The 21,787-nt window shown below is 43.1% G+C and overlaps 1 protein-coding gene and 1 pseudogene across 5 annotated transcripts in view; both read left to right on the top strand.

Annotated features, from left to right (window-relative positions):
• The window catches only part of GALNT17 (polypeptide N-acetylgalactosaminyltransferase 17), a 408,494-nt gene that overhangs the window by 356,351 nt on the left and 30,356 nt on the right, over positions 1–21,787 (top strand). For all 5 annotated transcript variants that reach the window (XM_039849002.1, XM_039849003.1, XM_039849004.1 and 2 more), the window contains one exon: positions 18,424–18,609. In XM_039849002.1, coding sequence (XP_039704936.1) covers positions 18,424–18,609 — 186 coding nt within the window. The remainder of the gene's footprint in view (positions 1–18,423; positions 18,610–21,787) is intronic.
• On the top strand, positions 19,961–21,114 carry LOC120591520 (60S ribosomal protein L7a-like; annotated as a pseudogene).

Here is a 21,787-nt window from a genome sequence, read left to right as displayed (position 1 = left end):
TCACTTCATTGCTGTGCTCATGGTCAGCAAATAATAGCTAACTTCTTGTTGTTGTTGTTGTTGTTTCAGCATTTACTATGAGCCACCATTATACTAAAGAGTTTTATATATATTGCCTGGTTTATTCCTCACAGCAACACGAAGATCAGGTGCTATAAGTTGTCCACTGCACTTCTCTGAGGAAACCAAACCTCAGAGAAGAGAGTATCCAAGCTGCCATATAACAGAGCCTGATGTGAGGCCAAATCTAGCACTGACCATTCATAATGTCATGCTCCACAGCTGTCACAGAAATAGCTTGTGGGAATCACAGAGCCAGTGGGCCCAGTAGAACACTGGTGCTTAGGTCTGGGTGGTGCCTTTCAGGATCCTCCTTATCCACTTCCTCCCATCTGCAGAGAGGTGAGGTCCCTGCCCTCTGTTCACCAGCTCTCACCACTGTGCCTCTCCCTTGACTTCCCAGCTCTCCCACTGCCATCAGCTTTGTCTTGGCCTCAGATCCTGGTCTTGGGTGCTTGAACTTGACGGTTTGTTGTGTGGGGCTTCTCAAGTTCTTTCCCAATCAGGACATCTCCACTGATCCAGACACTGGTGTGCATCCTCTGGACTCAAGCTTTGTGACCTTGAGTGAGAGGTTCTCACTTCTCTATTTTCAGTGAGGTAGGAGAGTGGTCCTCCCTCTGGCCTTCCCTAGGGAAGAGAGAAGGGTTAGATAAGTAGCTAGCCAAAGTTTTCTCCAAAGCATATCTCAGCCAGCCCCTCTTGGCTGCAGTATAATGAATGGGAGGTTCACATTAGGTGATAGACATTGGACAGATGTTTCAATATGGTGGCAATATGGTGGGCTGATCAGTCCTGGCCTCGCCTCAGTCCCAGTCCCAACTACCAGTAACCCTGCAGCTGCTGTACCCTTCTGCAGATTTCTGGAAGTGGTAATTTGCAAGGCCCTTTACTTAGTGCTGACGAAGCTGGTTTCGGTGAGGGAGCTCGAGCACTAGAGAGAGCGATCACAACCTTTGAAGGCCGTCTGAGCCATGGTAATGTGATATGCTCTGTAGCAGGTGGACATGCCAATCTCCTTCCAGATCACTGGACATGATTGCAAAGCTCAGGCCCTTTGTTGTCAAAGACACGATTAAATACAATTCATTCTTCTCCTGTGTTTAAGCATAGTTTATCTATAATTGCAGCCTACCAACTCCTTTTAATCCTAGGCAAAATGCAGACTACAAGTCAGTAGAATGTGGATGCATGGATAAGGGAATGAAGGCAATGTTATCACCTGCCCCCCTTCTGGCTGTTTTCATATACCAAGGTTCTAAGGTGATCTTCATACCACACTTTCCTAAAATTCTAATTTTAAGCTCTAAGGAAAGAGCAAAGACTATGAGTGAGATTCCTGTCTAAATTATCTTTATATCCCTCACAGCATTTAGGTCTGTGCTCTGGTCTTAGTAAACATGTATATGGTATTGAATTGAATGGCTCAAGAAGGTAAATTATTTACAAGTTAAAGGCATTAATCAAGCTGAGGTAGTGGGAATGCAAAGAGGGATAAAATGCTTAATACCTACTTAGTTAGAGCTGCTCTCACACAGGAGGAACTGTCTAAAACAAGGAGTCTGTGAACAGGGCAGAGGTGGGACAGAAACAGGAGAAGAGAAAGCTGACATGGGGAAGCCCTCACTGGTGGGGAAAGAGGGAGCATGGGGAAGGAGAGGAAGGAAGGCAAAGGAATGGGGAGAAGACAGGGCCAAACCAACATGAAAGTACCTGACCGAGGCTGCTTTGGTCTATTTTTCTAACATAGAAGCCCATGTCTTCTCTGACAATAACATGCTATCAGACTGGGGAGTAAGGCTGGGGTAAATTTTAAACTAATGAGCATAGACCTGATATTATTTTCCCTGCATGAGCAACAGCAACAAAAATCAAAAGAGAAGAAACAAGCTCTCCCAACATGTCTTCCATGTTCGATAAATCAAGCTGCTTTCTGTGTGCATTTCTTTCCTCCTCTGAATCACATGTCATTTACAAGCTTCATTTTAATTCCTCATCTTGTATTAAGAGAAATGACTTGCATTGCCTGGCAATAGAATCCAGGTATTTAAGGCTTCTTGTCACTGCGGTAGTTGAATTGAGATATGCCTTGAGGTCCATATTTGTAAATCCTATTTCTGAGAAACAGTAATAAATAAAGGAGAAGATTGAAATTGAATTTTTGTAAAAGGACTTTAGGAGAAAAGCCATTATGTGTCTGTCCAATTTCGTGGGATAGAACGTGCATTTAAACTCAGGAAAGCCAGCTCTCTGTCCCCAGGATGGCAGAGGGGAGCACTGAGGAACGGTGGCACCTCTGGGAGCCCTGATTTTCAGAAAGATGAGCCCAGGCTTCTGGGAAGTAGATTACCAGGTAGTCCCTGAAAAGATTGATAGGATGGGAGTAACAAATTAAATGCTCTCTTAGACATCTGTGTTGTCTTGCACAGATTTTGTCGGCACACGAAAGGCTAAGATTCTCCTGCACTAAGATTCTCCAATGGGGTTATTTATGTAATTTCTGTGTTGGATGTTCCTCTAATGTTGTTTCTAACAATGTAAATGAGGTTAAATAGTTTCTGAAGTGACTTCGGCCTGACACCAGGAAGAATACCTCTCTATGAGCAGGAGGCATCTGAAAGACTCCACAGCAGTAGGGTTTGTCTTTCTAAGGAGTAGGACAGAAGAAGCCCCAGCACAGGACTTACAGGTTCTGTGGGGTCAGACCTTGAAAGGAGCCCATGTGAGGTAGGGTCCTGGAACTGAAGGTCAGATACGTCACCTCCCCTCAGGGGATGCCTGCAGGGGCTGCAGGGGTGTGTGTGGCCCCAGAATGCTTTATAATCCAGAATGTCAGGATGGCTGACATTTAATTCTGGGCTTTGACTCCCCTCACGCTACCTTTTTTTTAAGGGGCAAGCTTTTTTGTCTCTTATTCTTCAAATATATATGACAAAATATACAGAAAATTATGTCTTCTCCTGAGAGTTGCCAGTGAAATCTCCTGTTTTTTTTTTTTTTTCAAGTATGTGAGTTTGGAAGAAAACTTGCTGAACATATAGGCTGGAGGCCTTCATGGAGAAGTTTTATTTTTCTCTCTACTTTCTGGGTGCCTGACCTGTCAACTCCCTCACATTCCTCCATTCGAGTCCTAGTGTTTGTCATTCTCATATGGAGTGTTGACAAAAGAAAGTCCAGACTCACAGAGAAATTTCATAAGAGTTTGAGCCCATTCTAAGGATAGGCCAGGAAGCAAGATCTCAATGGATTGAGACAATGCTCTGGAGAATGGCAGTTTTGTAGTTCTTTTTATACATTTAGAATCAAAGGAGAAAACATAAGGAAGGTACATGAAATCCTTTGGAAGCAGGGAAATCTCTAAGACTCAATAAAAAGCAAAACGGAGAAACACATACTTCTTATTGGTGGGTGCAGGATAGTTAACATTTAACATCTAAGGTAAGAAGAGATGATATGCAGACAACAAGGTAACAGTGGAGAATTTCATTGTCTTGTGCTCTGGTGCCAGCAGTTGTTCCTCAGATGGGTCTGTAAAAAAAAATAAAAATTACTCTGACATTTCAAAGGTATGTTATTCAAGATGCATAAGAACGGTGGACAGAGATCACTTAAGGTAAAGCATGACCTTTGCTAAGAAGCTATAGGCTTGGGAGGTGACTACCCATCATGACCTGCCCAGTTAGGAATTTATAATCAGACCATCCTGCGTGGTTACTCTTGGTCACTGAAATTGTTAGTCCTGCCATGTAGGCCCCTGAGCTTATGGTCTGCTATGTAGCCCCTTTTACTTTCATAGATAGAAAGCTAAACATAACTTGTGAAGATAGCATAGCTTGTGAACAGTGACATCCTGTAAGACATCGGAGGATAACTTGGTGCACCCTTGGTTACCAGTGGAGCAGTTACAGACCTTGTGGGTGAGGGTGGTATAGAGGAGAAAAGTCTTTTCTTCTATCCTTCTAGGTTCTTGGCTGGGACCCCTGTAACAAAAGACAGATTAACAAAAGAAAATCAAACAGATATTTATTAACATGTATATCTCATAATGCCTGGGAGAAACTCAGGGATGAGTAATTTAAAGGGATACCTTAGAATTGAGGCTTAACTACCATCTTCAGCTAAAACAAAGGAAGGAAGGGATGGAGGAGACTAGTTATGGGAAGGGGACCAGGGAAAGTACCCTTGAACAAGGGTAATGTTTGTTATGCCGATAACTCTTATCCTTGGATAAGAGTCTCTTGTGATTTAGAGTCATCCATCTCTTCCTGATAGAGAGGGAGAGACCCCCTTACAAATGGAGATCCTTCTATAAATGTTAATTTGCCTTACAAAAGAAGAACTTCTACTCTGTTGTCACAGCTTCTCCTGTGTCTGCTGTTTCTCAAAGTAATCAGATGAAAACAATCCTTATGTCAAAGAGGCATATTTTGGAGTGGCATATTTGGTCTCCTACAGTGACCATGACTGAGGCCTGAGTGGGGCGAGTCAGGATAAGAATGCTGAGAGATAGGGACTGTTATTATTCTTTATTGTACATATGAAGACATTGGGCTAAATTGCCCAAGGTCAACTAATAAACAGTGGAGACAGGACCACAAGCAGGCAGTCTAGAACCAGGTTCAAACCTGGGTACCACATCACCAGTCTATCTTTGAAAGGCTTGAAGACTATTTGGTGTCCCAACATTTCACATCCACAACCTCAGTGACCTTCACAACAGTTTTGTGGTGTGGGCAGGTGGGTAGTATGACTCCATCTTACAGGTAAGAAGAACTGAGGCCTGGGAAGAGAAGGGGAAAATGACTTGCTTAACGTCACACAGCAGGATTTTAGGGGAGGTAGAACAAGAGTATCAGCCTCTGCTGCACATTTAATTCCTCTGCACCTCACAGCCACCTACACTTCAGCTCTGCACAGAGCCTGGGAAGGTACTACCCAGAAGGAAGGATTTGAGAGACCTTGAACAAGGGAACTCAAAAAGAGATGATGAAGAATGAGGAGAGAGGGACATATGGTACTGGAAGCCAACTTTATTATCACCATAAGGCCTCAGCCCATAATGAAAAAACAACTCAATTAAAAATTGGGCAAAGGATCCAAATAGACATTTCTCCAAAGAAGATAGACAAATGGCCAATAAGCATATGAAAACCTGCTCAACATCATTAGCCATCAGAGAAATGCAAATCAAAACCATATGCTACTTCACATCCACCAGGATGGCTATAATCAATAAGATGGACAATAATAAGGGATAGTAAGGATGTGGAGAAATTAGAACCCTCATTACACTGCTAGAGGGAATGTAAAATGGTGCAGCCACTTTGATTAAATCTGGCAGTTCCTCCAAAGGTTAAACAGAGTTATTACATGATCCAGTAAGTCCACTCCTAGGGTACATACCTCAAAGAAATGAAAACATATGTCCATATAAAAACTTGTACATGAATGTTTGTAGCAGCATTATTCATAACAGCCAAAATAGAAACAACTCAATGTCCATCACCTAATGAACAGAGAAACAAAATGTAGTATATCCATATAGTGGAAAATTATTCAGCCACAAAAAGGAGTGGAATACTGATACATGCTACAACATGGATAAATCTTGAAAACACTATGTTCAGTGGAAGAAATCAGCCACAAAGGGCCACATATTATATAATTCCACTTAAATGAAATGTCCAGAATAGGCAAATCCATAGAGACAGAAAAAGATTAGTTATTGCTTACAGCTGGGCAAGGGTGGCAAGTATTAAGGGGCTGACTGCTAATGAGTATGAAGTTTCTAGTTGGGTGATGAAAATGTTCTAAACTTTTATTGTCATCATGGTTGTACAACTCTGAATATATTTTAAAACCATTGAATTATATACTTTAAACAGGTAAATTTAATAGTCTATATATATTGTATCTCTATAAAAATGTTAAATAAACAAACAAAAAACAAACACCTTAGCCTACTCAGACTGCCTTTTCAGCCAGACCTGTGACCCTCAGCCTGTGGTCCTGTGAGTAAACTCATTTCATATTTTGTGCTGCTTGATTATTTGTCACCAAAATGTTCTGCAGGATCTCCTAGTCTCTTTTGGACTGAATCAATTATCCAATAGTTGATTCCTCTTCTACTCTCTGCGGTACACCTTCAAACAAGTCCAGTACTGCCCCTGACAGCTTGCTTCTGCCCCGCAACATACCTACTCATTTTCTACCCCAAAAGCAGTAGGCAGGCCCACATGGTATCTTTGACAGGGCCTGGACAAGATATGGGCTTTGGTCTAGGCTAGGTGAGGATTCAGAAGAAAATTAATTAATTTATCTTAATTTCTTTCTTTCTTTCTTAATTAACTTTCAAAAGTCAAGAAAAGTCCACATCCCCCAAACAAAAGAAATTGACATCCGACAGTTTAACATGCACAGTTTTGACTCTGTGTGGGTGACACTGAACACTGGCACACGCTGTCATGGGTTGGTCATCTTGACCTGTGTGTACCTCAGCAGGAAAGACTAGTGGGCAGGGTGCCCCATGGTGAGTGAGAAAGACCAGCATCTCAGCCCAAACCAGTGTCTTGCTTTCTATTCACCTTAACATTCTAGGACGTGATAGTACTTGTTCTGGGGAGTATGAAAAATGGCCTTCAAGAGGAAGCCAACTATACAACTGATAATAGAGCAAAAGAGGTAATCTAAGAAAGTGATGGTTGCTAGCTGTAATGCAGGAACTCCAGGCCAGGAACCTGCACCTGGACCTTGAATGTTTCGAAAAAACCACCAGCAGGGCCAGTGGAGTGAGACACGCCGTTTGTTACTCACAGTACAGTGAGGCTTCAGCACTTGGTCGGTTGGAGCTGCAGGAAAAGGCAGCCAGCCCAGAGCAAGCATTGTTTTATGTGAAAGCAGAAGACAGGGGAATTGCCTCATCCCAGGGAACAAGGGTCTTCCCCCACGGATGAGAGCCTGAGAGCCCGACACACTGTCTAACTGGTGTTGAGGAGGACCGGACCAGCCGTGTCTTCCAGCAGAGTGGGGAGATAACGTCCATAGGAACAGCCAAAGGGACACATAGTGCCCATGGGAGCAATGCATAGTGTCCTTGGGGGCAAGCACAGCCCAGGGAAAGCTTTGTTCATTGTCCTCCTTGGGGCTGCTGAGCCATCGGTCCTCTTTGCCTCTGGTGTGCGTGGAGGGGCTGTGTTTGAATTAACCCCACACTAGTCAGAAAGCAGTTGGGAACAAATTAAAAGTAGGATTGACACACTCAAGCAGTGGTTTAGATCTGAGATCCGATAGTGTCTCTCTTACGCAGAGACAAGAAAATGCCATTCAAGAAATTTGTTCGGTAAGTAGCACTGTGGGTGTCGACTGGCTCATCAGATGAAAATAGAGCTTGAGCGCACGCCTAGAGGATGTGAGAGACGATGCACATGGGAAACCCAAGGCGTCACAGAGATTTGATTCAGAGATATACCAGAGGTCTAGACAACGTGCCTGATTCATTATTTGGGGGATTCCTGGTGGTCTCAAGATTATTCCTCAAGAAAGCTACTACCTCGGCGGGCAGCCTAAGAAAGCTGATGTCCACCACTAGCGATGCCCCCTGGGCCTGCAGCCTAGGTCTGTGGTCTGTAGTTAGAGAATCACAGACTCAAACACTAGAGCTGAAAGGAGCCTCAGAGATAACCTGCCCCTCATTTATAGATGAGAAAACTGGGGCTTGCGGCGGGGGAGAGTGGATATGCCCCAATTCTGGGAGAAGCGGAGCCCATGGCCTTTCCTCACTAGAGAGTGCAATGTATCTCCTACTTCAGTATCTCTTGGCTTGTGCTCAAGCATGCCACCCAACTGGGTCCAGGTTGGGCTGGCCAGTTGGTGGCGACCCCTGCAGGATGGATTCACATCCAGGGTGAATGAGGAACAGAGTGTTCCCAGAAGCAAGGGTCTGGTTCTGGGTTTGTGGGAGGAGAAGTTGGAGAGACTTAGATTTTCTGTTGTTGAGCCCTATAGTAAAGACCCTTTGTCAATCAGATTTTCCTTTCTCTGCCGATCATGTTGTATCTTCTAGACAATTTCCATTTTTTCCTTTATTTTGTTCTTCCTTCCCTCCCTCCTCTGCCCCCTCTCCAGACACTTTCCATATATCTGCCTTCCAGCCTCCCTCTATTTATTAATACATCCTAATCATATCTAATCATTGAACAAGAATTTATTGGGTGCTTACTGGTGTCCCAAGCACAGTGCTGGGCAGTGGGGACAAAGGATGTTGTAAGTCCTGCCCTCATTGAGCTTATAGCCTAGTGAAGAAGAAAGTAATATGCTCACAAAATCACAACTGTGGTAAGTGCTACACGAGTGTGTAATAGGGGCTCTGACTTTATGGGGGAGCTTCCCTGAGGAAGCAGTGATTGAACTGAAGACTGCAGCAGGAGTTAATTAGGTGGAGAGGAGAGGGGTGTCCCAGGCAGAGGGACAGAAAGGCTCTGAGGCTGAAAGGAGTGCACTACATAGACAACTAGGAAGCAGGATTGTGGAGGGAATGAATCTGCAGAGATGATGCTGGTGGGGTGAGGCGATACAAGTCCTTGAAAGTCATATTAAGATGTTGGACTTTATTCTCAGAGCAGGGGGAGCCAGTGAAGTGTTCAGTGGCATGGTCAGATCATTTCCTGCTAAGTGGAGGAAGGATGGATGTGGCTGTGGAGAGGTGGTTGCTGTGGTCCAGGTGGTGGCAGCCTAAAGTGATGGTAGAGGAGGAGTTGGTCTGGTGGTCATGGTGTGTATGAAGGGAAGTAAGTGGAGTTGAACCATGGGTAAAAGGCATCGTTTGTAGGACTTGGCAATGGATTGGCAGGTGCTAAAGAACAGAGTGCTCAGGATGGCACCTGAGTTTAATTCTGGCTCTTGTAGCTTCTTGTTCAATCTGAATGATTGAAATTTGGGGTGGGGAGAAGACTCTGGGCCTTCTTCTGCATTAGCATGGGGGTGGGGTGGCTCTTTCTAGAGAACATTGGCCCAGATGGTGCCTGGAGCATCTCAGGAAAAGTGGCTTTCACATAATCCTGGCTCTCAGTGTTCACACTCTAATTACAGAGTTGAACATCTCACTAGGTTCAGTGAGACATTCTCACTTTGGCCTCAAACTTACTCATTCCTGAATAATACTTCCTGCTGCTTTTGATAAACAGCTGGCCTCTAAAAATGATGGGATAAGACTATACCTAGAATATCTGAATTCTTGCAGTAGTTGCCAAAGTGGACCACACAAGGTAATCCATTGGGATACGAGAGGAATATAACAGTTCTTCACTTTTTATATCATTTTAAATTTCTCTCTATATGTAAATTTATCATGTGTAAAATATATTAGTACAGTAGCATGTGCATATAATTTGAAATGTATAAAGTAAACATATTGGAGGATGTGCTTTAATTGTTTTCCAGATGTGAATGTATATCAAAAATGTTTGGAAGCCACTGCCTACAAGAATAGCTGACATAAGCAAAGCAGTCATGTTGGCTTTGGCTCCTTGGCTCTCCCCACGGCCTTTCACCTTCACTGAGGCAATGGCTTCAGGCTCCTACAATTTTCTCCCTTGCCAACCACAATCCTGAGTGATGGAGACATGGGGAGAGTGTGGCCAGGGCAGCACCTGGCATGTTAGATGTCTGTACCTCTTCTCAACACCCTGGAACCACTGCTGGGCTGTCTTGGCTTTGGCCAGGCACATCCTAGCTTCTTTCAGCCTCTGTAATATTGAGTCATAAAACCAAAGCCTTGGAAAAGGTATTAATGTTTCTTAGGTTAGTGGTTCCCAAACCTGGCTACACATTACAATATAAAAAGTGGGGGAAAGTTTTAAATATCCAGTGGTCCAGTACCCCTAGGTCTGGGGGTGGGATCCAGACATTTGTCATTTTAAAGAGTTCCCTTAGTGATTCAGAAGCACAGACAGATTGAGAACCAGAGATCCAGGACAGCTTCTCATCCTGCCCTTGAAGAAAAGACACAAGACCTGCTGGGAAAATATAGAGGACAATCAAGGAGACCGTTATCCAGGCTGAGATTCAGGGGTAATTCTGGAAATACCAATTTTTCCTAGTTTGATGAAATATTTTCCACAATCTTTAAGGCTCTAAAGAGTTAATGAAATATTTATTAAATGTTATGAGTTGAATGAGTAAATGAAACATACCTCAAAGGTGGAATTAAACTAGTGCACCCTAGACTCTCTCTCTAGTGATGATGGAGATGTCAATCCCACCCACTGACGTCCCTCTCCCATCGTGTCCTCTTCTTCCAGGGCATCAACTCTCTCTGTCTGTCTGTCTATCTGTGTCTGTCTGTCTGTCTCTCTCTCTTCTTTTTTTACCCATCCCTCACTTCCCTCACCTTTGGCAACCATCAGCTTGTTCTTGCTATCTATGGGTCTGTTTGTTTGTTTTGTTCATTTACTTTGGGATTTTTTAAAATTCCAAATATAAATGAAATACAGTTTTTGTCTTTGTCTGATTTATTTCACTTATTATAATGCCTTCTATAGCCTTCCATGTTCTTGCAAATGGCAAGATTTCATTCTTTTGTATGCCTGAGTAATATTCCATTGTATGTATGTGCCACATCTTCTTTATCCAATTGTCTATTGATGGACACCTAGGCCGCTTCCATATCTTTATTGTGTATAGTGCTGCGGTGAACATAGGGGTGCATATATCTTTTTAAATGAGTGCTTTTTAAAAAATAAATTCGACTAAATATCTAGAGGTGCAATTTCTGGGTCATATGGCAGCTCTATTTTTAATTTTAACCTCCATACTGTTTTCCACAGCGGCTGCACCAATTTGCAATCCCACCAGCAGTGCACAAGGGTTCCCTTTTCTCTATATCCTTGCCAAACTGTTGTTTGTTGATTTTTGGATGATAACCATTCTGACAGGTGTGAGGTGTTATCTCATTGTGATTTTGATTTCACTTCCCTGATGATTAATGATGCTGAGTATCTTTTTGTATATCTATTGGCCATCTGTATATCCTCTCTAGCAAAATGTCTATTCAGGTTCTCTGTCAATGTTTTAATTGGATTTTGCGGGGGTGTTGTGTAGTTTCTTATGTATTTTGGATATTAATTCTTTATTAGATGTACCATTTATGAATATCTTCTCTCATTTATTAGGTTGTCTTTTCATTTCGTTGAAATTTCCTTTGCTGTTCAAAAACTTTTTAGGTTGATGTAGTCCAGTTGTTCACTTTTCTTTTGTTGCCCTTGCCTGAGGAGACATATACAAAAAGATATTGCTAAGATTCATGTCAAACAGTTAACTGCCTATGTTTTCTTTAGGAGTTTTATGGCTTCAAGTCTTACATTTAAGTCTTTATGCCATTTTAAGTCTATTTGGTAAATGGTGTAAGAACATTTTTTTGTGTGTATCTGTCCAGTTTTCCCAACGCTACTTATTGAAGAGACTGTCTTTACCCCAGTGTATGTCTTTGCCTCCTTTGTTATAGATTAATTGACCATATTAAGTGAGGATTTATTTCTGGGCTTTCTATTCTATTCCATTGATTTATATATTAGTTTTTATGCCATACTGCTTTGATTATTGTAGCTTTGCAGTATACTTTGAAATCAGGGAGCATGATACCTCTCACTTTGTTCTTTCTCAAGATTTCTTTGGCTATTTGGGATTTTTATGGTTCCATATAAATTTTAGGATTAGTTGTTCTAGTTCTGAGAAGGATGCCATTGGTATTTTAATTGGGATTGTAGAGATATATATGGCAACCCACAGCTAATATTATACTGAATGGTGAAAAGCTGAAAGCTTTCCCTTTACGATCAGGAGCAAGACAAGGATTCCCACTATCATTACTTCTATTCAACATATTGTTGGAAGTCCTAGCCACAGCAATCAGATAAGAAAAAGCACCCAAATCAGAAAAGAAAAAGTAAAAATCTTTCTATTTGCAGATGTGATACTATATATAGAAAATTCTAATGACACCACCAAAAAATTATTAGAACTAATAAATGAACTTAGTAAAGTTGCAAGATATACATATGATATATATATATATATATATACACATATATATATATACACACACACACACATGTATATGTGTGTGTGTGTGTGTGCGTGTGTGTGTATGGCCTTTGTTATGTTGAGATATGTTTTTTCTATACCCACTTTACTGAGTAAGAGTTTTTATCATACAAGGATGTTAAATTTTGTCAAATGCTTTTTTCTGCATCTGTTGAGATGATATGATTAAAAAAATTTTGTTGACATGATGTATCACATTGACTGTCTTATAGATGTTGAACCATCCTTGTAGCCCTGGGATAAATCCTACTTGGTCATGGTATATACTCATTTTAATGTTTTGTTGAATGTGATGGTCTCTTTTGCCTCCAGATTCCTGGGTAGGTTTGGGCAGGCTTTCTGGACCAGTGAATAATGCTACCACAAGCAAGTGAATGCAAGCTACACAAGCAAGAAATCTAGGAAACATTCTCGACCCTTCTTTTCCCTCCCTGCCATATCCAATATGTTACTATTGATTTTACCTATTAACAGCCCTTCTATCTGTCCACATCCTTATTTCTATTCTGCTGCCCTAGCCAAAGCTACTAATGTTTCTCTCCTGGATGATAGTAAGATCCTCCTGTTTTCTCTGTCTCCCCTCTCCTCACTGCTAATATGTTCCCTATACTTTATCTTTTTAATCCAAATCCTTTAGCAGCTTCTCATTTAGAACAAAGACCAGTTTTCTTAATGTGACCTACAGGCCCTGCTAGTGTGAACCCCACCTACCCCTCCAGCTTCCTTTCACACTACTCTCTTCTCTTCCATGCCTGAGTTCTAGCCACATGGCTGTTCTTTTAGTTTCTTGAATACCTATGTGTATCACATAAGTTTACATAAGCCCAAATTTAGTGGTTTAAAATAACAACAATCGATTTACTCACAATTATCGAGTTTGGCAGTTTGGGCTGGCATCAAGTGGGTGTTTCTTCTCTCTCTGTGACATTGGCTGGGATGTCTGTCCCCTCCTGGCCTAACTCATATGCCCGGGGCCTCAGCCAGGAAGACTATAAGGGCTGGACCTCCCTCCCTCTATGGTCTTTTACTCTCAGCTCCTTCAGAGCATGCCAGACTCAGCATTCTAAGTGAGATAAGCTGGAAGTCGCAAAGCCCCCTAAGACCTGGTCTTAGACAGTGCAATATATCACTTTTACTATATTCTCTTAATCAGTCCAAGTCATAAAACCAGCCCAGATCCAAGAGGAGGTAGAACAGATCCAACCTTTTGATGGGAGGAGCAAAAAAGTCACTTTGCAGAGGACCATGGGAGGAATGTTGCTGCCATCTTTGAATTCAGTCCACTACATCATCTTTTCTCCCACACAAGGTCATTGCAGCTGTACTAACTGCCTCTGTGCTAGGTAGGGGCTCTTGTCCACTTTCTCCACTTCTTTAACTGAGTTAGCTTAGTCTAGCCCTTCAGATTTCACTTTAAGTGTCCCACTTTAGGGACGCTTTCTCTGAGCCTATTGGCCACATCCCTTTGTTGAATGCTGGCTTTTCTAGCACTGTGTTGCTTTCCTTCATGGAGATTAGCTTCCTTTCTGATGGTCTGTGATGATTTAATTAATAAAAATTACTTAATTTCAATTAGTAATGTGTTTCCCTTGCAAGATCATCAACTTCATGAGAGGAAGAATCCCCTTTGTTCACACTCCCCATTTCATTCCTATGCTGGAAAGTGGGCCCCGATTGGGTGTTTTCTGAATGAATAAGTTAATTATACCTGTTCTTGGAGTCGTCACACCTCCTGATGGCCTGTTGCCATTTAACCATGGCTCGTCTCACTTCCCTAACAGGGAATCACCAAGAGCAGTGCCATGGATGCCCTGCTCTACGGACGGGACCCAGAGCTCATAATGTGCCTTCTCCTGGCCCATTTCAGCCCATATGGAGGGCTTGCTCCCTCCTCTGTGGAAGAGCCCTGGGCCCAGAGTGCTTTTCAGGGAGCTAGTTCCCTCTCTTCTTCCTCCTTGGCATCAGAGATGTGCCAGTCAGTCTTTCATTTAAACCTTTCTGTTGGTTTCCCTTTGGTATCATTTCTTCTAGTCTCTGTAAGACCTCACCATTTTGGCTGATAAACAGTGATGTGGAGAACAGATCCTTGGGATGCTTCCTTGGGATCAGCTGTACCTGGGACACACGTAGCTAGTCGTTACCTCTGCCAGAAGGATAAAGTGGATTGCTCCCTGTTTGGGAGCTCCCCTTTTGCTTTCATACCTCTCAGGTAGAGTCAGAGGTGAGGTGAATTCTTCTGGAATACCCCTGGCAGCTGCCTTAGCTAACGTGTTGTTTTGTTTCAAAGACATTCGGTCTGCTCTCTCGAATTTCTTCACTTCTACTATCTAGGCTCAGTCATTTGACCATGGACAGATTTCACATCACCTCATCACCACTTGGGACAGCACATGAGCTCTGCTGTGACCACTCCTGGCCAACTCAAAGCCCAGCCTTCTGGGACTTGAGAATTACCAGACTCACTGGCTCTTTCCACTTTCCCTTTCAGTGCCCTGCTGCCAGATCACTTGGTGCAGTAGGTGGCTAACCTGACACCCCTAACAATGACACTCCTGACCTTGAGGGTGTTGTTGGTACCACCTCTGATCCACTGAGCTTCCTTGGGCCATGTGCACACACCCTGTTCCCCTCACTCACCCAGCTACAATACAGGTCAGAAGTGCAGCAAGACACCCTGAGTGAGGTACAAGCTGTAGCTGAGGAAGAAAAGTTTGAGGGTACATGGCCACAGGTCAGCTTGGCCTGGATAGCAGGGGTCAGATTTGCAGTGCCCAGCAAGCAAGGGCTGGCCTGTTGTATGGCATGTGCCTAAGGCTGTGGTTCTGGCTCCTCCACTTGCTGAGGGCATTATTAACAACTTACTCTAGGATCTCCAGTTTCCTCATCTGTGAGGATTTCATGAAACAGTCGATATTTGGTGTTTGGTGTTTGGTTGTAACTATTTGGCTGATCCTGGGATCTAGAACAGGCAGCTTGAGGCCATTCACTTCTGTGAGGGAAGGAGACTGCAGAAGTGGAAAATGGAGAAGGATAAGGCAGAGAGGATTTCCCTGAACCTGTTCCAGGGCTGGGGCTGACCCTCAGGGCCCAAGGGACTGAACTCATTTGCCTCCCATGCTCACTGAGTGTTTGTGTGTGTTTCTTTTTCTTTCTCTCCCTCCCACCTTCCTCCTATTTCTTCTTTCCTTCTTTCCCTCCTTCATTTTTTAAAATCTTTGAATTATCTCTTCTGACTGATAGTTCCAGAGTAGTGTGCCGCTTAAGTATTGCAGTGATGTTATTTTCTGTCTCCCACAAGATATGCTGCTCATGATTGTTCATGCTTATGACCTTAAATCCAGTCTGGGTCGCTAGAGGTGACAGGCTGAGGTGCACACCTCACTAGGCAGGCACAAAATGGTAACAAGAATGTGCTCCAGATAGAGAGGATCTGTGACAATGTTACAGGCATCTGGGCTAGTGACCGACATGGTAATTCCCTCTAGGTTTTCTGGGCCCAGCAAAGGTGTGTACCCACAAAATGCCAAATACTCTGAGAGACACTTGCCCTGTCACAGACTATACAGGAAGAGATGAGTGGCTCTGAGTTGATGCCCACTGAACTTGCTAGTTGATATCCGCACATCAGAGGCCAGGACAGGAAACCAGGGTCTCTGCCACACAGGACAGATATGTTGCACTGCCTGCCTCCAAGCCTGGCACATACATTGCTCCCTGTTATTTAAGAGGCTAGGTCTGGGGTCTGACATAGAGTTCAACCTGGCTCCTCTTCCCTCTCACCTTCACTTCTGACAGCTAAGGCCACTTGAGTCCTCTTGTGAGCCTAGTGGCATTCTAGGCTTTGGAACAATACTGACCTTAGGTGAAGTGCTTACAGAGGATTGGCACTAAGTTGGCCTGACTGTGGGTTTGTTCCCACCTGGAGGCTCTGTCCTCATGACTGAGTTTCCGGCTTTCGCTGAGGCCCCTCACATATCTGCATCTGTGATCCCTGCTACATACCCAGCACTCACAGAGTGCTGCTTTGCTTTCATTAGTTCTCCTGAGCCTCCCCAGCCTGGAATCCAGCCCTGGAATTTCTTTCCCCCATCTCTCTATGGGTTTATTTATCTATCTATCAATTTATTTATTTTTGTCATAGCTTTGTTGTTCACATACCATATAATTCACCCAATCAAAGTATACAACTCAATGATTTTTAGTATTTTCAAAGAGTTGTGCAGGGATCACCACAATCAATTTTAGAACATTTTCATTCCCCTAAAAAGAAATGCCAAATCTATCTTCCTCCAACCCCACCTGCAGCCCTAGGCAACCATCAATTTACTTTCTGTGTCTACAGATTTCCTTGTTCTGGACATCTCATGTAAATAGAATTTTATAATACATGGTCCTATATAACTGGCCTCTTTCACTTAGCATAATGTTTTCAAGGTTCATCCACATTGTAGCATGTATCAATATTCCATTTATTGTTATTGCTAAATAATATTTCATTGTGTATGTACCACATTTATTTATCCATTCATCAGGTGATGAACATTTGCTTACTTCGAGGTCATGAAAACTTACCCTTATGTTTTCTTCTAGGAGTTCTATAGTTTTAGCTCTAACATTTAGGTCTTTGATCCATTTCAAGTTAATTTTTGTGTATGTTGTGAGGTAGAGGTTCAAATGTATTCTTCTGCATGTCATCCCAGCACAATGTGTTGAAAAGACTATTCTTTCCCCCACTGAACTGTCTTGGCACCCTTGTTAAAAGTTGACTCTTCAGATCAATTTGGGGAGTATTGCCATATCAACAATATTAAATTTTCTAATGCATAAACATGGGGTTCTGTCCATTCATTCCCTGAATCTTGAAACTACCAAATGCCATGTGATTGTGAAACTCTGTGTCTTTGTATATTACCCATCCCTAGAAATTAAGCCACCTTGCTTTACCCTGTAAGGCTTCTTGCCCCTATTCCCCATAGGCTTCTTGCCAAAATTTGCCTCTCTGACTTGGCTTCCTTCTAACTGGATCTGCTCCAACCAATGGGGGCACCTAGTTATTGATCCCAAGTCAAATTAGTCTGGACCATCCACTGTCCACCAATCTCTTAGCTCCCAGTCTTCTCCTTGAAGAAATGAGCAACGTGAGAGAGGATTCTTGGAGATGGGGAGAATTTTCCAGCTGAATCATTTCCCTGTGGTATAACTAGAGTTGAGAAACAGAAACAGAAGATCGTACACACATGAATTGTGCCACCAAATTTAATCAATGAAGTCCCAGGTGAAGTGTACAAATACTCAGAAGTGTCCCAGTATTCTTGAGGTGGGTGTTTCTGGGAGACTAAAGGTAGCTCACAAGTGCATTCTCATTTATGGAGAGTATAGAGGACCCTCACAGCAGAACAGTCTCACAGGTCCCCAAAACTTCTCTGTGTCTCCTTCCTTCTCTCTCCACCAGTACTAGGACATTCATTTTCACAAATTAGTCCTTCTGGACAATCAGAAATGTTTTGTTTGAAACCTATTGGATTTTATTAACCAATAATTTTAATTAAAAAAAAAAGGAAATGTTTTGTTCTTCCTCCCTGGGACTTAGAGTAGTTAGATGGCCTAGCTCTCCTCTGGGAGCAGGGCCTTTGAGCCAGAATCTCTGCCACGCCTAGGCAGAGGATGGCAAGTGTAACTTCTTTGGGCTTTTGCATCTCTCGAAGGTACCTATCATTTCAGCCTTCCACCTGAATATTCCAACAAGTGACACCTGTGCATGATCATGTTGGGGCAGATGCTTCCAGAAGGCTGGGTATCTGTGCTTTCAAGACTCCAAAATAGAGCATATTAACAATGCAGAACTAGACCACTGTATACTTTGTGCTGATAGAAATAAAGCTAGTCTGTTTTTAGTTTGAATTTTCCAGTCTAGGTTTATAGGGCACAGCTTCAACCACATGGGAAAGAAAATCTTCATGTGCACTACTGAGAACTAAGAAAACCCATGTGTCAAGTGGAGCACCTCAGTTTTATGCGCCTCTCATACCCAGAGCTAGATTTTGATACCCTAAACTATTGTATCTATAAAAATACCTCATTTTAGTGAGGTGAGATTAGGCTCTGCTGCAGTAACAAGCCAACCCTGAAATCTCAGTGGCTTGTATATTAAGATGTATTTCTCACTCATGCTAAATCTCTTGAGCCATTGCCTTCGGGCCTCAGGGAAGGGCAGCGGCCTCTGGGAATTTCTCTGTCAAGCTAATGAAGTTCTTATACCTCCAGGTGTGGCTCTGCGGGGGCAGCATGGAGGTCTTGCCTTGTTCCCGGGTGGCCCATATTGAGCGGAAGAAGAAGCCATACAACAGCAACATTGGTTTCTACACCAAGAGGAATGCTCTCCGGGTGGCTGAGGTCTGGATGGATGATTACAAATCTCATGTGTACATAGCGTGGAACCTGCCTCTGGAGGTACTACCCACCAGCCCTCGCCATATCCCTAGTACGGTGATATCTTTAACAAGCTGATGGTTCCTCTCCATAAATATGCTAACACTTGCAAAATTATAAATGCATTTTGAGGAATTCACGGATTTCCAGGTTTTAGAATCCTTGCTGTACATGGGGACTATGACAATGGAAATTTTGAAATCCATTTTCAAAGATTAGAAGGTTCATATTGTGTTAATCCAAGTTTTATTATATTAACTGGATGCCCTTCTCCTGAACATACATTGTGACCAGAAGATTCTTGCGCAAAGGTTTTGGCACCAGACCTTGTCATCTGCTCTCACTGTGTGACATATGTCCCTACTGTATGCCGAATCCCTTGTTTACATGGCTCTTCAACTCTCCTCCATAGTCTGCCCAGAATGTAGTCTAAGAAAATTCCTGTGTTACTGCAGCCCTTTGAATTCCAGCTCTGCCACTTACTAGTTATGAGATCTTGAATAAATCCATTTATATTGCATCTGTACCTTATGTTCCTCAGCTATAAAATGGGGATAAAAGCAAGTCTTCCTTCCTCAGGTGATTGTGAGAACTAAACCTGTAGTAGTAAATCTAAGTACACGTGACATACTTAGAGCAGTGCCTAGTACGGGATACGGAAATGTTGGTGAGCATTGTTTGTTTTCCACAGCACAGAGGGATCACCCAAACCCTCAGCCACAGTTGGGTTCATCTCCTCAGCCAGAGTTCCTGCAGGTGTCCAAGCCATGCCCTTGTGAGAGTGCCCTGGAATTGTCCCCACTGAGAAATGGCAGTCCCTGTGTTTCAGGAGGCTGGAGCCCAGAACAGCAGAAATGCAGTTGAATGTGTGCAAGTCTGTGGATAAAGAGGATAAAAGAATATATATTATTGTTGTTTCATGACAGTTATGGAAATAATGTTCTAAGCATTGAAAACCCCCTATGGCCCTGTAGCTGTTACGCCATGAATGATTTCACATGTTATGCTATATAGATAGGCAACACTCGTTGAGCCCTTACTATGTCTTAGGAAGTAGGTAAATTCCTTATTTGCAATATCTCATTTAGCACTCAACAACCTTACGACTCCGGAACCATCTGCTTCGGTTTCCTCATGTGATGTCAGTGGAGTAGGTGTTATTTTTCCTGTTTACAGATGAAGTGTTGCGGCCTAGAATGGTGGTGTTATTCAGAGTTGTAAGAACTCAGGGCTGCTGACTCTAACTTGGTGCTTTCTGCAGCAATACAAACAGCCTCTGGTCCCTAATGCCAGTGTACCCTACCACACTTTTCATGAATGACCTTTCTCATTAATCATGCACAGTAAATTAAAACAAAGAGTTAGGTTTTTTTTTTTTCTCCCGCTACCCAAGATGCCTAAGGGAAAGAAGGCCAACGGGAAGAAGGTGGCCCCGGCCCCTGCTGTCATGAAGAAGCAGGAGGCCAAGAAGGTGGAAAATGCCCTATTTGAGAAAAGACTCAAGAATTCTGAGTCTTTTGGACAGGACATCCAGCCCAAGAGGGACCTCACCCTCTTTGTCAAATGGCCCCTCTACATTCAGCTGCAACTGCAAAAGGCTATTCTCTAAAAGCACCTGAAAGCACCTCCTGCAATTAACCAGTTCACCCAGGCCTTGGATCACCAAACAGCTACTCAGTTGCTCAAGATGGCTCACAAGTATAGACCAGAAACAAAGCAAGAGAAGAAGCAGAGATTGTTGGCTCAGGCTGAGAAAAAAGGAGCTGGCAAAGGGGTTGTCCCCAACCAAAGGCCACTTGTCCTTCGAACAGGGGTTAATTCTGTCACCACTTTGGTGAAGAACAAAAAGGCTCAGCTGAGGACGTGGTTGCATAGTGTAGCAGTTAGCACATCTGCTTTACACGCAGAAGGTCCTGGGTTCACGCCCCAGGGGAGCCATGGTCCATGGTCTAGGCCATGACACCCTGAACAAGCCCAGTGTCTAATCTTGGAAGCTAAGCAGGGGTGGGCCTGATTAGTACTTGGATGAGACACCACCTAGGAAGACCAAGTGCTGTAGGCATAAAAAAAAAAGGCTCAGCTGATAGTGATTGCACATGACGTGGTTCCCATTGAGCTGGTTGTCTTCCTGCCTGCCCTGTGCCATAAGATGGGGGTTCCCTACTGCATTATCAAGGGGAAAGGCCAGGCTGAGGCGTCTGGTCCCCAGGAATACCTGCGCCACTGTCACCTTCACACAAGTTAACTCAGAAGGCAAAAGAGCACTGGCTAAGCCAGGAGAAGCTGTCTGGAGCAATTACAATGACAATTACAATGACAGATTTGATGAGATCTGCTGTCATTGGGGAGGCAACACCCTGAGCCCAAAACCGGTAACTCATAATGCCAAGCTGGAAAAGGCAAAGGCTAAAGAACTGGCCACCAGACTAGGCTGAGTACTCTGTCAAGCTTTCTGCACATAAAAGTAATAAAAATCTTTCAACCAAAAAATAAAAACAAAATAAAAATTTAAAAAAAGGTTAAATATTGCTGTCCAGGTTTGCCTTTGAAATGTAATGTTTGACATTTAAAAGGATTTTCCTTTGAAATCACTATTTGGCTTAATGAAATAACTTGAACTCTTTTCTTGATCCCCCAAGATGCTGCTGGCTGCCTGCCTCTACAGAGAGAGCATCCTGGCTCTGCTAGTTCATGGCCATCCTGTGGCTGAGTCGGTGGAGTCATATTTCAGCTACTTTATTTCCCCTTGTCAGCACACAGCAGCCCATTATAGGTTCACTTTTATAAAAGCAGAGTGAATTATTCATTAGAACATCATTACAAGCTTTGCAATGGAAAATTATTTTCACTTCTGCATAAACGAACTTCACAAAGAGCCAAAAAGGGGGAAATTACACATGTGTAGAAAAGAAAGACAAGAGGTGGTTTATAGGCATCTATTTTCTTGTCTTAATCAAATAATTACTCTAATAATTGGCTCGGATAGTCACTGAGGAAATGTGGAGGAGATGGAGCTGAGAACGTAGGTTGTCACACCAGTGTGTTCCAGGATCCCTTTTGCATGGCAATAATAAGGGCAGCTAACAATAGAGACTGTGTGATGCACTCAGAGTACAGCAGTATCTAGCTTGGGGATAGATAATATAGTAGATCCCCTTAATCCAACCTTCTGAGCAAGCATGCACAGAAATTAAGTTTT

Source organism: Pteropus medius, unplaced genomic scaffold (genome assembly GCF_902729225.1).
Source record: "Pteropus medius unplaced genomic scaffold, Ma_sr-lr_union100, whole genome shotgun sequence".
NCBI lineage: Eukaryota > Metazoa > Chordata > Mammalia > Chiroptera > Pteropodidae > Pteropus > Pteropus medius.
Note: the sequence above shows the minus strand (reverse complement) of the source record. Positions and strands in the feature narration are given on the sequence as shown.